This window comes from Amblyomma americanum, chromosome 6 (assembly GCF_052857255.1).
Source record: "Amblyomma americanum isolate KBUSLIRL-KWMA chromosome 6, ASM5285725v1, whole genome shotgun sequence".
NCBI lineage: Eukaryota > Metazoa > Arthropoda > Arachnida > Ixodida > Ixodidae > Amblyomma > Amblyomma americanum.
The window spans coordinates 191,296,942-191,311,895 of record NC_135502.1 but is presented as its reverse complement, the minus strand read 5'-3'; the positions used below and the strand labels follow the sequence as shown (position 1 = coordinate 191,311,895).

The following is a 14,954-nucleotide window of genomic DNA, read 5'->3' as shown; positions in this document are numbered from 1 at the left end:
CAAGGGAGCCAGCCCCCCGCAACCACTGCTCCGGCCTCGTTTTCGGGGTGGACGGACGCCGGACGGTGGCCGAGCTGCTCGCTGCGACCGAATCAACGGTGCCGATCGTGTCGGCGTCGCTATCTGACAGCACCCTGACTGTCAGATTTGCGGCGCCGGTGCCACCGGCACACATTTCCATTTGCAGGAGGCGCCTGGCTGTGCGAGCCTGCAGACCTCGACCACTGCAGTGCGGTAAATGCGGCGGGCTGGGCCATACCACCGGAGCCTGCCGTGCTCCAGACCGCTGCATTCGCTGCGGGGGCCCCCACGATCAGGGCGCCTGTCCGAGTCGCAAGCCGCGCTGCCTGAATTGCGGCGGGCAACACGCGGCCACGGACCCCGCGTGCCCCCACTGGCAGCGCGAGAGACATGTGGCCACCCTGCTCGCCACTTCGCACGTGCCACTGTCTCGGCGCGCGGTCCGGGCCGTGGTGACAGCGGAAATGGCGCCCCAGGCCACCCAGCAGCACCGCACTTCACCGCCTGGCGCTCTTTCATATGCGCAGGTGGTGTCCAGTGGACGCAGTCAGCAGAGCCAGCAGCCCCTGCAGCGGGGCCGGCAGAGACCGGACCCGCGCACATCCCGCCAGGCACCGCCTCCTCCCGCAGCAAAGTTCCCAGGCCAGCCTCCGGATGCACGCGACACTGAAATCGCGAAGCTGAAGCTCGCACTGCGGGCGCTCAGCTCGCTGCTCCCGGAGGGCTCAGACGGACGCCGGGCCTGCTTAGAAGCTGCAGGCTCTCCTCTACAGGACGCCAACAATCATGGCTAGTCGCCGGGCTTCGCCTCGGATCCCCACAGTCCTGCAGTGGAACGTGCGCTCCCTTGCGGCGCGGTACTCTGAACTCCGCGTGCGCATCGCGGAAAGCGCACCGGAGGTTATCGCGCTGCAGGAGACGTACGTGCGGGTCCACGAGGAGGAGCCCCAAAGGCGACTACCCGGATACATCGGCTACCACTCGCCAACCAAATGTGAGGAGAAGTCCTGTGCTGCAGTGCCCTGTGATGACCACTCCCATCGGCCTGGGAAATCGAGGTGTGCGGTGTATGTGCGGCGGGATGTGAAACATACTTTCGTCGGTTCGGCGGCGGCGACAACCGATGCTCAGGAGTGCGTGGTGGTGACAGTGCGCGTCGGTGGTGTTGACACGTCGGTGGCTTGTGTTTACGTGCGCCCAGCTGTCGCGTGGAACGCGCTGTGTTTTCGTGCAGTGTCCTCGTGTTGTGCCCCACGCCAGATCATCTGCGGTGATTTTAACGCCCATCACAGTGCGTGGGGCAGTGCCCACCATTCAGCGCGAGGAGACGACCTGCACGACGCAGCAACGCAGCTGGGACTCATCGCCTTGAACACCGGCGAGCCCACCTTCCGACGACGCGGAACACCAGGCTCCTGCATCGACGTTGCCTTCGCATCCAGAGGCATTGAGGCGACATGGCACCGATCACCATCTCTCTGGGGCTCGGATCACTACTCCATCCTGATCGAACCCACTGCGGCGGAGGCCCGCGCTAAACGCACCTACTCCATCGTGAACTGGAGCGCGTTCAGGCAGGCTGTAGACGAGGCGGCTGCCTCAGGCGCGCCCTTTTTCACCAGCTTGGTCCGAAGTGCCCTCGCAGCAACCCGAAAAGCAGAGGTGCGGGCGGGCCAGCCCGCACCAGACAACAGACTGCTTGAGCTGCGCGAGCAAAGGGACCGCGCAGAGCGAAGGGCACGACGGACCGACAGGGCCGCCGACTGGACAATATACAACCGCCTGGACGCGAAAGCGCGGCGCCACTCCAACAAACTTTACCGTCGCCAGTGGGCTTCATTATGTCAAAGGATGGAGGAAGACGCAAGCTCGCGGAGGCTATTCGACACCTTGCGGCGCATCACGGAACCTCAGGCAAACCCGCAGCCGCTTGCTGCACTGGCAATATACAGCGGGCTCAGCGACGAAGAGCTCGCTGAGCGGTTCGCCGACCGGTTTGCGCCGCACAGCCCCGCAGGCGCAGCTAGCAAAGCTGCGCTCGAGAGCCCCGGATGCGGCGCCCCTCCCTCCCCCGTCACCTCGGAAGGCCCCTGCGACGCCCTGTTCACCGCGGCGGAGTTGAATAACGCGCTGCAGCGCTGCCGCCGTCGGTCGGCGCCCGGCCTGGACGGGGTGACCTACCAAATGCTACGAAACCTGGATGCGAGGCAACGACAGATCCTCCTGCAGCAGATCAACCTGGTGTGGGAACGCGGGGAACTACCGGAGGACTGGCGCACAGCGGTCGTCTGTCCCATTCGCAAGCCTGGGCGCCCACCCACGGAGCTGAACGGATACCGTCCAGTGGCACTAACATCGGCAGTGGGTAAGCTCATGGAGCATATGGCGTTGCAGCGTTTGAACGAGCGAGCCGCGGATGCTGATTTGTTTGACGAGCGGCAGACGGGTTTCCGCGGGATGCGGTGCACGGCAGATTCGATTTCGGACGTTGTCACAGCGCTGGAGCACGCCAGGGCGGCAAAACAGGTCGCGCTGCTGCTGCTGCTGGACGTCTCGAGCGCTTTTGACAACGTCCACCGCGCACCAATTCTCGCGGCGCTCGAAGGAGCCGGTGTGAGCGGGCGCTTGTTGCATTATGTTCGCGGCTTCCTGACGGGGCGCACTATGCGCGTGAGAGTAGGGGGCAAGTTCTCCGAGCCTCGTCCGGTGGAACTGGGCGTGCCGCAGGGCTCTGTCTTGTCACCGTTTCTGTTCAATGTGGCCATGTCGGTGGTGCCGGCCTGCCTCCCCGCGAGCGGCCGACACCACGTGTACATGTCCATATACGCGGACGACATAGCGCTGTGGTGCCGGGGGCCACCGGGCGAGGCGCTCCGCGTGCGGGAGTGTCTTCAGGGAGCGCTGACAGCAATCGACGCCCGCTTGGACGGCATAGGTCTGTCGCTGTGCGCGGGCAAAACGGTAGCCATGGCTTGCGTTTCGCGCTCGCGCGCGCGCCCTGCGCCACTGTCGCTGGGCGGGACTCCGATTCCTTGGCGCAAATCGGTGCGGTACCTCGGCTTGGACATCGACTGGCGCCTCTCCTTCCGCCCCGCGGCGACCAAGGCCTGTTTGCAGATGAAGAGGATCACCGCCGCCGTACACAAGCTCACCGCTCGAGGCCATGGCATCAGCCAGCAAGCCGCGCTGCGACTATACAACGCCGCAGCATTGGGGGCGGCACTCTACGCGTTGCCGCTCGTCTCGGTGCGCAAACCGTGCTGGAGGAAGCTTGAACTCCAGCACCGCAAGTCCCTGCGCGTGTGCCTCGGCCTGCCGAAGGACTCGCAGTGCGCCGCAACACTGGCCGAGGCAGGAGCATGGCCGCTTCAGCTCCAAGCGGCGCGCAGGGCACTGCACCACATTGACCGTTTGCATCGCGCACCGGACGGCGGCCCGCTATTGCAACGAATGCGCACGCACCCACGCTCGCAAATGGGTGCGGCGCTTTTGGACTACGAGCGCCTGACAGAAGCCGCCCCCCCCTACGGCCCCTGCCAGCCATGGCCTGCTGCCTCGGAGATAGAGCACGAGATCGTCGGCATCGCGGGAAAGCGGAGCACGCCCCTCTGCGCTGTGCAGCAGCTGACCAGAGCCGTCATTCACGAGGATCTTCAGGGCCATGTCCTCGTGTACACAGACGGCTCAGTGGTACGCGACAGCCGCTCCATCGCAGCGGCGGCTACCATCCCAGCCCTGCGACTGCACAGCCAGACCCACGCCAACTTCCTGGGATCCTCTACCACGGCGGAGCTGATGGGGATAAACCTGGGCCTGGACCTGCTGCTCTCCATCGCCCCTCCGCCACCCAGGAGTGCTCTGCTCTGCGACTCCCGCAACGCCCTCACCCGCCTACAGTGCATCGGCCGCGGTACCCCCCTAGTGCGCGGCATTCGCGCAAACATCGAGCGCCTTGCACAGCAAGGATGTGTTGTGCGCGTGCAGTGGGTGCCCGGTCACTGCGGCATCGCGGGAAACGAGGAGGCCGACGAACTCGCGACCGCCGCACATCAACTACCTCCGAGCGATCCCCCGCTAGCGCTGGAGGACGTGCGAGCGGTCATCCATGATCATCTCCGACAGCAGCACCCCGACCCACGCATCGCGGGAGGTGAGCGCATTCCAAGCATCAACGGCTGCCGCGCCCTCTCGCGGGCGCAACGCGCAATGATCCTCCGCGCGCGCATCGGCTGCGTGTGGCCTGGGGACCGACGGGTGCGCCACGGACTAGCGACGAGCGAAGTGTGTGTTAGATGCGGTGCAGTGGAGACACTGGAACATCTGCTACTTCGCTGCACCGCGTTCGCCGACGCTCGTCGTGATATGCTCGCGGCCTACAGGGCGCTGGGCATCCTACCAGACTCGCTCAAGACGCTGTTGTGGCCGCAGGGCAGTGCGCGTACCCGTGAGCGAACAATGGTGAGCTTGTGTGCTTTTCTCGAACAGACGGGCCTGACGTCCCGTCTGTTCTGCGCCAGGTAGTGTTAGGCAGTGACGAAACGCTCCGCTTGTGCTACCTCGGACGCTTAAAACAGCTGGCCGCCCCACACCAGCTGTTGTGAACAAGTGCTGTGCGCGAGTGTCGCGGTGGTTTCGGTTAGTTGGCGCACGCGCGCAGCCATCTGCATTCCAGGCGGCGCCTGGCGGCGACGTCACGGGCACCTCCCCCTTGGAGACGACGCGGCGACCCAACGCAGCCGGCCGCCTCCTGCCCAACGAAGCAGGCCGCCTCCTCATCGGCGACACCCCCCTCTCCCACCCGGCGGCCGCGGCGGCTGAACGCGCGCGGCCGGAACATTTGACCTGTAAATAGTGTATATATGCCCTCACCCCTATCTCTTTCCTGCTATCCCCTCACCTCTTTTGTTTCACTTCTTCAAACTGCCTGCTATCCTATATTTCCGCTACCCCAGCTCAGGTGCCGCCGTTTAGTGATGGCAGATGCCGGGGTGAGCAAACATCTTTTACCTTCCTTTTTGTTATTTTAAATAAATAATCACTATATATATACTTTTCGAGCGCGCGTTGGTTTCGCGCCTGGCAAAGGTGAGACAAGTGGGTGTGGAACCGTGGTCTAGCGCAAGATTACGGTGCGCCTATCCTTTAGGTTTGCCCGCACAGCAAAAGCAGCCCTCTGGCAGGAGCCGGGCGTACGCGGCAGCGTCGACTTTGCCACCACACCAGGGTGTCGACGCGGTTGCGGGTCGTTCCGTGTGGCGTTAGCGCACTGCAACGAGCTTGTCTTCTTGGACATACCGGGCAATGAGTCTTTCGAAAAGAAAGGCGAAGCTACTAGCGCGACAGCAAGCAATGAATGCTCCGGGAGACATTCTGAGTATAGAACTGAACTTTAGTTGAGGAGGAGAAAGTAATTATTTTCGCTGTTTGTTGGCTCATTTCAATAGGCAAAGGAAGGAGGCAGCAACCAAAATTGTTAAGTGCACTGCGGTCGGCATGAGCGAATGAATGTGAGAGGCGAGTGTAAAGATTAAAGTGGTGGCGTGCAATTTTATAAAAGGCACTTTTTCTCCCTGCCCAGGCACTGTGGCTGCTTTCCCAAGCTTGGATGTGGATACCTTACAGTGTGTCGCCGCCGCATGCCTGAAAAGCACGTGCCGTTACTGGTGTAGAACAGACTGTCGCGCGTGTAAAAAAAAAGCGGCGATTGTTGGCCGAGTTAGGCCGCATTACTGGAAAGCAATCATAGAAGGTTCAACGCCAGCGGAGAAGACAAAAGTGCGGAGCAAAACGAAGACCCACTACTTCTCACAGCCGCCTGCGAAGTTCATGCGCTTCGCTGGATAGGTATGCGCACAACGCTATCAGTTAGAGGCTTTCTTGTCTTGGAGACAAAGAGCAACGGGATTGCGAAAAAAAAAAAAAACTCCCCGGGCGCCAAGCTCGCAAACCACCGCAAGAGATGAACCAATTTACTATTTACTGCACAGAAAGAACTGGGCACAGTGCAGTGCACGGAAGCCGCGCATAAATGCCTAAAAGCTCTCCTGCATCTGCGGGACAATATGCTTCGAGTACTAGGCAGGCAAGGTTAGTGAGCAAGAGCAGCGCGCGTAAAGAATGCATCCCATCTCTCCGTAATTGAGGTGTACTTCCTGCGGTCACCTTAGAAACAAACGGAAGTGCATGCCTGGGTTAGATCAACTGACTGCGGCCAATTGAAAAAAATAGAAAGAAAAGTGCTTTATATCCACTGCCCTGTCGTTTTCCTTGCATAGCATAGGCCAGGATGTGCATATCTGTAGGGGCCCGCGTAGAATAGCGCTCTGCTACGGCCGCACCGCAACGAAATTTGCGGGCACAGTTCCGACGCTTCTAGCTTGCAAACCAAAAATAATAACAAAAATTCGCGCAGGACGTCTACCGGCCTGGGTGCGAGCCCCCATTAAAGCGCCCAACGCTTGCCACGCAACGGAATACTTGAGGCCCGGAGCTGAGCTGCTCCTCCCTCCCTGCCAACGCAACACAGTCGGCGCAGCGCGGGGCTGCGGCGCCCCCTTCGTGTCGCCTGCGCAAGTATACCCGCCTCCGAGACAGCAGAGTCCGCGTCGCGCAGTCGACTGCTGCTGCCGCGCGAAGCAAAAACCGACTCGGGTAAATGATGAATACGTGGATTTTTCCCGCGGCGCTTTTTCACCCTGAGAGAGTTAGATTTTTTGCATAGTCGTTAGAAACTTTTCAGACGACTCCTTTACAGCAAGCAGAGAAAGAAAGCTATTCATGTCGGGTTCTGTGGCACAAAATATTGGCCTAAGGGAAAGGTTCAAGTCCAATTTTCCTCTTTACTGGAGACGACTGACTTTACACCTGTGCTCTTGTGTGCGCACTCCATTCTCAGGCGTTAGTAGGGAAGGTGGGTCCTCTCGTTTGTATTATTCCATTACATCCTTTCTTTGCAATGAGGCTCCCACACAGATCCTGCATATTCCAGTTTCCATGGGAGAAGTGCTTTTGCACGCTATTATTCACAGGTACGTTTCGGTGTCTGTACTGCCTGTCAAAAACTCACGAATTGAACCTGCTCCAACAATGTGGTCTCATAATAATAATTCACTGCAGGTGATCGTCGCAAACACAAATTGGACAGCGACTGGGCAGTCGGAGGCAATAACGCTTCCTATGAATTTGGACAACTGTCTGTAGCGGTGCACCAGTGGGATGGTAAATCATCTAATTGTACTCATAACTGGGGAGAAAAAAAAAATGACTCAAGACTAAAGAGGCATTCGGCGGCTCATCCCACCCTGCAGGTTCCTTAAAGTCGACTGTGACGAGAACGTCCGCACCGTCGTGTACAAAAAGTTAAGTCCCCCCAGCATTACAATGTTGTTCCAGGTCAGCGGAACACGCTACAGAACCAATCATTGAGTCACTTGGAATGCAGACAACCAAGCTGTGTGCTTCTTTTCCCCCTTTTCACTTGAGGCAGGGGCTGTTCGCGTGCTGCAATGGTTTGCAATTTGTCCGTCCCGTTCATTCCTGTGTTTTTTATCTGGAGTTACACTCTGGAAGCCCAATTTGACGAACAAAGGCCTATTCAGGAAACGAAACACGATGCTCCATTTCGCACGTCTCTCGGCCAGGTGTGTTTACCTCCAGGTTTCAGATTATGAGAGGCGCTCTGCATACAAGGAATGGCTGCAAGTCGTCCAATTTTTTTTCTTTGACGCGCGCACGGCTGCTGAAATTCGCCAACAGTGTTTCTGCCACAGACATGTAAAGCTGACTAGCACAGCCTTATGGCACACTTGGGCTCAATAATGTGATAGCATTACCTGGCCACATGTCCTGCAGGCAAGAAAGCGCCCCACATTTACGATAGAGAAAAACTGTAACGGTTTTGGACCAAACGCAATGCAGTGCAATCATTACACCGCCTTGAATATTTCGATTCGGAACGCAGCTCTGCGCCGATGAGTTGGGTAAACTTGGTGCGGGAGAAGAAAAAAAACAAAAAAACTCGCCGCCGCTGTCACGTTGGGAGTAGGAACTGTAATTGGCTACTTTATAATGCCCTTCATTTCACAAAAAAATTTCAACGCAGAACACGATGGGCCAAAAAATAAAGAGGGACCTTCGCATCTCCGCTCTTAACCAGACTTCGGCGAATCGTTCTGTTTGCATTCCCCCCCCCCCCCCCCCTTTTTTTTTTAAGCGGTAGCCAACATTATCAGTCGCTCTTTCCGCGACATTCAAACGAGCTGTGATCATTTCGCAGGCGGACACGAGTGATGCGCAACTGCGAAGCTCTGCATTTCGCATACCCTACTTGTTGTTGCACGCACTACGGCACAAAGTCGAGCATACCTGACCCCGAATTCCATGAGGCCCCGCATTTAAAGCGAAAAAAAAAAAAAACTGTGCTCTTCTGGAACGGTCACCTCTCGAACACCGCCTCACTTGAATCCCAGACGGTCAATGCAGAAAGACTTTGCAAATTCGAGCACACACTTTGTTTTACTCCGTCCACTGCGTTTGACAGTGACTGACTAGGCAAACAGCGAGCATGCTCCCTCGGACGACACTCACAGTACTGACTGCACGCGCTACTGCACAGAGTCAAGAACGGAACTGCTTACCTGAGACCACTCCTGGTTGCCGTTCGGTCGTGATCCGCTCGCTGTGGCAGGCCGCAAGGAAAGGAAAAACGGATGCAGAAAACGGTAGCAAAACAAAGGGGAGAGAGGGACACACGAGAACCGGAGCTCTGGTTCGCATGACCAGCGGCTGCCCATGCAGCAGTTGGGTAGCCCTAAAGAGGGCTGTTTTTCGCGAGAAGGGTGCTTGCACGACGCCGAAGTCCAGACGGCACACGGTGGACGGACTAGCCTCCGAAGCCGTACAGAGTGCGGCCCTGACGCTTCAGCGCGTAGACCACATCCATGGCGGTGACAGTCTTGCGCTTAGCGTGCTCCGTGTACGTGACGGCGTCCCGGATCACATTCTCGAGGAACACTTTCAACACGCCGCGGGTCTCCTCGTAGATCAGGCCCGAGATGCGCTTGACACCGCCTCGGCGCGCCAGACGACGGATGGCGGGCTTGGTGATGCCCTGGATGTTGTCTCGCAATACCTTGCGATGGCGCTTCGCGCCTCCCTTGCCGAGTCCCTTGCCACCTTTTCCGCGACCAGACATGATGGTGCCGACGACGAAGTGTACACTCCGAGGCGAGAACGGGGAATGGTGGTGGTGGTGGTGGTGGTTGGTACTATGGGATATTCTGGGGAGGGGGATACTGGCCCCAGCTTATGTTGGCCTCGTGGGCATCACTCTTAGGGGCCAGGGGAAGGGGATTGGGATGTGGGGGAGGGGAGGGGGATTGGGGTGGTGACACGGGACAGGGACAGCACTACACACTTCACAAGACACCGGAGACAGCACCCGAGGCACCAGGCACGCAGCAAGCAGCCGTCTCGCTGGGGAGGGGAAGATGAACGGCGCGCGCTGGGAGTGGCGCGCGTCGTCGGGGGCCTGCCGGGGGCAGGGAGCCGTGACCCAGGAGCAGCCGGAGAGCCGGCCAGGGCAGGCGAAGGCTGCAGGTAGCCGAGGCTGCCTGCAGAGAGCCACCGAAGGGTGGCCGGTAGGGGACCGCAGGTAGACTGCTGTGAGGCAGCGCGGCGGGGTGCGCTGGGAACCGCCGTTGCCGGCGGCGCGCAGGGGCTGTGGTAACAGCAGGGCGTCAGTAGACTGGCGACCAGGGACCGGCGGAGATGTTCTGGTTCACGCCGGGAGCTGCGTCAGGACAGCAGCAGGGGGAGGTGACGCTGGGAACCGGCATGAAGACGGCGCGTCGGGGCCCCTCACGCACGAGTGCGCGCGGGGAGGGCGGAGGGCAGCAGGGAAGCCGCGCTCCGTCCGGGGCAGCACAGCCGGAGTCAGGGAGGCGATCAAGCCGTCGCCGTCATCAGGTGCGCCGGCTGCTGGGGGGTCACAGGAAACATGGGCCGCCGCCGCTGCAGCTGACGACGACGGCCCGAAGAGGCTCTCCCGGCGGGCGAGGGTTACCCGGCCGCCGAAGCGGCCGCCGGGCGGGTAGGCCTACTAGGAGTAGGACGACGGGGCCCTACGCGGGCGACGAGTCGGCGGGAAGGCCTAGTGGCTTCTTGGGATGGGCGCCGGACGGCGCTGGCCGCGCTCGGAGCTCCTTGCGATCGTCCAAGGGGCGGGCAGGAGGGTGCGCCGGGCGCGGCGGAGGCGAGGCGTAGTCGTCAAAAACGAGTACGTCTCGAGAGGAGAGGTGGGACGCATCCGCACTCCTCGGAGGTCCAGACGGGAAGGGAATGATGGTGTTACGCTCGGCGGCCTGTGGTGCTGGCAGCGCGAAGCCGCCATTCGCTGCGGCGCCTCGACCAATGAGAGTCCGCCTCCGCAAGCGCCGGCTCGCTAGCACTACTGAGCCCTCTCGGAGGGCTGCCGCGCCGCCAGCAAGGTAGCCAAAACGACCGCATCAAGGCGCACACGTAAACAACCAAGCAACGCGAAGACTGCCCCATTCTGCATCACGCGACCCCCCACCGCGCAAGAAAAAAAAACGGAAATAGCAAACAATGGAAAACGAAGCGCACCTCCTATACTTCGCAATAGTGGCTGTATAACCGATATTTGGTCATGCCTGCTCCGTTTGCATGGGAAAAAAAAAAAAAAATACTTGATGCCTAGTCGTTGCTGCTGTCAGTCTTTTTTTTTTTTTTCGTGCGTGCCTGCGTTGCAAGCAAACAGGTGCGCGTGGTTTCTGTTTGCTGCCCCCCCCCCCCACTGGCAGGGGAGAGTTTACACCGTTAAATCGCGCGCCCCTTAAAGACACACCAAGGACACCGTCATTGCTGGCGCTACCAACAATTAGCGGGTTTCGCGACTTGTGAAGCTGCAGAAGCGGTTTTTTTTTTTTTTGTCCTCAAAACCTGCCCGTTCTCAAAACGTGCATTGCTAAGGGGAAATTAAGCACTCACTTATCGTGTGTGTGTGTCCCCAACTTCCCGCACACATTTCACCGTGTCCGTGACCACATCGGAGCGGGCCCTTGAGAGGGCGACTACGGCCGTTCGCGGCGCACGTACCTCGCTCCCCCTCCTCTCCCGGTCGCCAGGATGCTGAGAAACGACCAGTTTCTCTTGCGGACTACATAGAAATACGTTTATCTCAAAAAGTAACCAATGCACAGCTTTAAAATTTTCCAGCCACATAGAACAAATGTCTCACCACCTCTCTTCCCACTTTCGGCTCGCTGGATCGAACCCGAGCTGTGCGAGCGTCGCTTTCAGTTTTCCGACCATTGCCAGGCTATTGTGCACACGCGCGATACGATAATCTGCTCGTGTTCGAGGACTTACTTGCTCTATCTGGCACGACAGCATCGGCCGCAAGAAGCCAAAGAAGGTACCAAACAGCTGCCAGCGTCGGAATTTTTCGCCGTTCTTACCGGGGAAAAAAAAAAAGAAAACAAAAACGCGGGCGCGCCGCACGCGCTGGGGGACACGCACATTACTAACGACACAGCAAATTGTGCTTGTAGCGCTTCATATTCTGCGAGTGCGCGCTCGCCCGGTGGCCAGTGTGAAGCGTGGCTTCTCTGCGGACTGATTTGCTACAGCTACGTCCGCCGCACTGTACTGCCCAGTTCTACGTCCTGCACATTGGTGTATGTAACCCTTACAGCTGTACGTAAGTACTTCCTCCCTCCCTTCGAATACCGCTGGCCAGATGGGGCACGCCACGGGTGGCAAACTGTTTTCCTTTCGAATTTCCTAAGAACAGACTGAGGGAACACAGTGGCCTCCCCGACGTCCGCAGGCACGTGTTGCGGCCACGAAACGATAACCTTTTCTTAAGGCCAAATATCCACACAAACCCAAACCGGGGGAATTCCGCAATCAATTACCTCCTGCCGTCACACTTAAGCAAGCATATAATAGGTAGAAGCTTCTTTTTTTTTTCTTCTCTCTTACGTGCTCATGCGGATGAGTATTCACATGCATACATATTTCCTTTACAGTTCTCCTACAACTAATTCGAAATATTGTTCTTTAACAATCTGGCTGTATTGCATGCTGCCTAAGCAAAACCGCTGCTATTTCAACCGCCTGATATCCATTTCTCGAGGCTACATGCTAATGAAGAAAACAACTTAAACAATCAAAACACAGAGAGAGAAAGGGGCCCGGAGCATCGCGCCGCTACCTGCAGACTCGACGATGCAAACACTTTGGTTGGCTCTGAAAAGAGCCGTTGAGGTTGTTGGGGGGGACGACTGGCGACGAGCGCGATGTGCCGCCTACTTGGAGCTGGTGTACTTGGTGACAGCCTTGGTGCCTTCGGACACGGCGTGCTTGGCCAGCTCGCCAGGCAGCAAGAGACGCACCGCAGTTTGGATCTCCCGGCTCGTGATGGTCGAGCGCTTGTTGTAGTGGGCCAGGCGAGAGGACTCGGCCGCGATGCGCTCGAAGATGTCGTTCACGAAGCTGTTCATGATGGACATGGCCTTGCTGGATACTCCAGTGTCCGGATGCACCTGCTTGAGCACCTTATAGATGTAGATGGAGAAGCTCTCCTTCCTGCGGCGCTTCTTCTTCTTCTTGTCGGTTGCGCGCACATTCTTCTGCGCCTTTCCGGCCTTCTTCACGGCCTTTCCCGACGGTTGAGGGGGCATGACGATCAGTTACGACTGCGCTCGGGGAGACGGACGGTGTCGAAAGAACGCGCGCGCAGGGGCGCGCGGCGTTTTTATACTGGCACCGTGGTGTTCAAGCGACCGGAGCCAGGCCGCCGCGCGATTGGTCGACGCGTCGCGGCCTCCTCACCCTCCCTCCAGCGCTCCCGTCGCGGTATCGCGGCGCGCTCTCGAGGTTCGTAGTATCAAGCAGCAGCCCGTTCCTGTCTGTTCTCGCACGCGGCGTTCCCCGTTCTTTCTCGAGCGTACAACAGAAGTCACCATGTCAGGTCGCGGAAAAGGAGGCAAGGCCAAGGGCAAGAGCAAGACCCGCTCGAGCCGCGCGGGACTGCAGTTCCCCGTGGGTCGAATTCACCGTCTCTTGCGTAAGGGCAACTACGCGGAGCGCGTCGGAGCCGGCGCCCCCGTTTACCTGGCCGCCGTCCTCGAATACCTGGCCGCCGAGGTGCTCGAGCTGGCGGGCAACGCTGCTCGGGACAACAAGAAGACCAGAATCATTCCGCGCCACCTGCAGCTGGCCATCCGAAACGACGAGGAGCTGAACAAGCTGCTCTCGGGAGTTACCATCGCCCAGGGCGGCGTCTTGCCCAACATCCAGGCCGTGTTGCTCCCCAAGAAGACCGAGAAGAAGGCGTGAGCGGTCTACCGCACGTCTGTGGAGGCGCGCCCGCCGCATCAGCAGCGCCCAACTAACGGTCCTTATCAGGACCAACCAACTGCCTGCCACGGCGGGGCCTCGCTGTGTGATACCTTTGGGTTTTGTTTTTTTTATTTGCTCTGGACCGCTGCGTCCCTCTCACGCTGGCTGTTTTTTCAAAGTGTTTGCCTCACTGCGCGCCGCACACAGGTTGGCTTTTATTTAGTTTTATCGGCCCCTTCTTCCTTTCCTTTTCCTGGCCCAGTCGCTAGCAGGAGGCCAGTAGAGCGTTAATAAGGGGCATGACCAGCGCATTGTTTTTTTTTTTTTTGGCAGTTCCCTAGCAGGGGTTTCACATAGCAGCGCTAGAGAGAATGACGAAGTGGCTTTACTGAGACAGTAATAGAGAGCAAGGGACGGGATTTTTTTTTTTTTTTCGCCACCGCGGGCATCTGCCATAGATACCGAAGGACGTGAACTGGGACAGCGGAAATAAACCACAGCAGGCAGAATGCAGACACGAAATAAAATAGGTGAGCGGACGGTAATATCGACAGAAACTATTCACACAGCAATAAATACGTACGCGGCGTATCAAGGTGCACCTAATGTAGGCGGCGCGTGCTGCATTCACTTGCGCGCCCAGCGCCGCATTTACCCCCACAAAACTGGGCGCGCGCGCGCGCGTGACTTGTGCAATGATGTTATTTACAAGCGCGAGCCCGCGGAAGACGCCAGGGCCATGGCTTTCAACAACTCACCTCGTTTTCCAGCAGCTGCGAAACGCAGTGTTCGAGAGAGAGGGACCGGCCGGGTTCGGAGCTCGGTTTCGTGCGCCCGTGGCCAAAGCAAACATTTGGGTGGTCCTGAGAAGGACCGTTGTGATGCGTTGCTGCGGCGGCGGCGGCGGCGCCAAGTGCCGGGCGCCACTGCGCTCTAGGCGCGCTCGCCGCGGATGCGCCTCGCCAGCTGGATATCCTTCGGCATGATGGTGACGCGCTTGGCGTGGATCGCGCACAGGTTGGTGTCCTCGAAGAGACCGACCAGGTATGCCTCGCTGGCCTCCTGAAGTGCCATGACGGCCGAGCTCTGGAAGCGCAGGTCGGTCTTGAAGTCCTGAGCGATTTCTCTCACCAGGCGCTGGAAGGGCAGCTTGCGGATGAGAAGTTCGGTCGATTTTTGGTATCGGCGAATTTCACGAAGTGCCACGGTGCCAGGCCTATATCTGTGAGGCTTCTTCACGCCTCCGGTAGCTGGCGCACTCTTACGAGCAGCCTTTGTGGCCAGCTGCTTGCGGGGGGCCTTGCCACCGGTGCTCTTGCGCGCGGTTTGCTTCGTGCGAGCCATGGTGCCGGACGCGGACGCTGGTAACGGACGGACTGCCTTCGGAGACGGGCGGCGAGAGACTGTGTTCCGCGCCGCGCGGCGGCGCTGCTCCCTCGCGCCCTCTCTCCGACCCGATTGGTCCCCGCTGACGGACCGATAGCTTCCCTCCGTTCTGCGGCGGCCGCCAGAATGCTGGAAATACTACTTTTCGAGCGCGCGTTGGTTTCGCGCCTGGCAAAGGTGAG

At 58.9% G+C, this 14,954-nt stretch overlaps 4 protein-coding genes across 4 annotated transcripts; 1 reads left to right on the top strand and 3 right to left on the bottom strand.

Annotated features, from left to right (window-relative positions):
* Positions 1–8,593: 8,593 nt before the first annotated feature.
* Positions 8,594–10,353, bottom strand: LOC144094316 (histone H4). The gene has a single exon (XM_077628251.1). It carries the CDS (start codon positions 9,212–9,214, stop codon positions 8,903–8,905), a length of 312 nt encoding a protein of 103 aa, XP_077484377.1. The 5' UTR covers positions 9,215–10,353; the 3' UTR covers positions 8,594–8,902.
* A 1,736-nt stretch (positions 10,354–12,089) lies between these two features.
* On the bottom strand, positions 12,090–12,745 carry LOC144095141 (histone H2B). Its single transcript, XM_077628939.1, has one exon. It carries the CDS (start codon positions 12,723–12,725, stop codon positions 12,351–12,353), a length of 375 nt encoding a protein of 124 aa, XP_077485065.1. The 5' UTR covers positions 12,726–12,745; the 3' UTR covers positions 12,090–12,350.
* Positions 12,746–13,008: 263 nt separating this feature from the next.
* LOC144095662 (histone H2A-like) lies at positions 13,009–13,383 on the top strand. Its single transcript, XM_077629331.1, has one exon. It carries the CDS (start codon positions 13,009–13,011, stop codon positions 13,381–13,383), a length of 375 nt encoding a protein of 124 aa, XP_077485457.1.
* Positions 13,156–14,829, bottom strand: LOC144095140 (histone H3). Its single transcript, XM_077628938.1, has one exon. It carries the CDS (start codon positions 14,728–14,730, stop codon positions 14,320–14,322), a length of 411 nt encoding a protein of 136 aa, XP_077485064.1. The 5' UTR covers positions 14,731–14,829; the 3' UTR covers positions 13,156–14,319.
* Between the last annotated feature and the right edge of the window lie 125 nt (positions 14,830–14,954).

Excerpts from the sequence above, each read along its gene's own strand:
- LOC144094316 (XM_077628251.1), bottom strand. The coding sequence starts at position 9,214 with ATGTCTGGTCGCGGAAAAGGTGGCAAGGGACTCGGCAAGGGAGGCGCG.
- LOC144095141 (XM_077628939.1), bottom strand. The coding sequence starts at position 12,725 with ATGCCCCCTCAACCGTCGGGAAAGGCCGTGAAGAAGGCCGGAAAGGCG.
- LOC144095662 (XM_077629331.1), top strand. The coding sequence starts at position 13,009 with ATGTCAGGTCGCGGAAAAGGAGGCAAGGCCAAGGGCAAGAGCAAGACC.
- LOC144095140 (XM_077628938.1), bottom strand. The coding sequence starts at position 14,730 with ATGGCTCGCACGAAGCAAACCGCGCGCAAGAGCACCGGTGGCAAGGCC.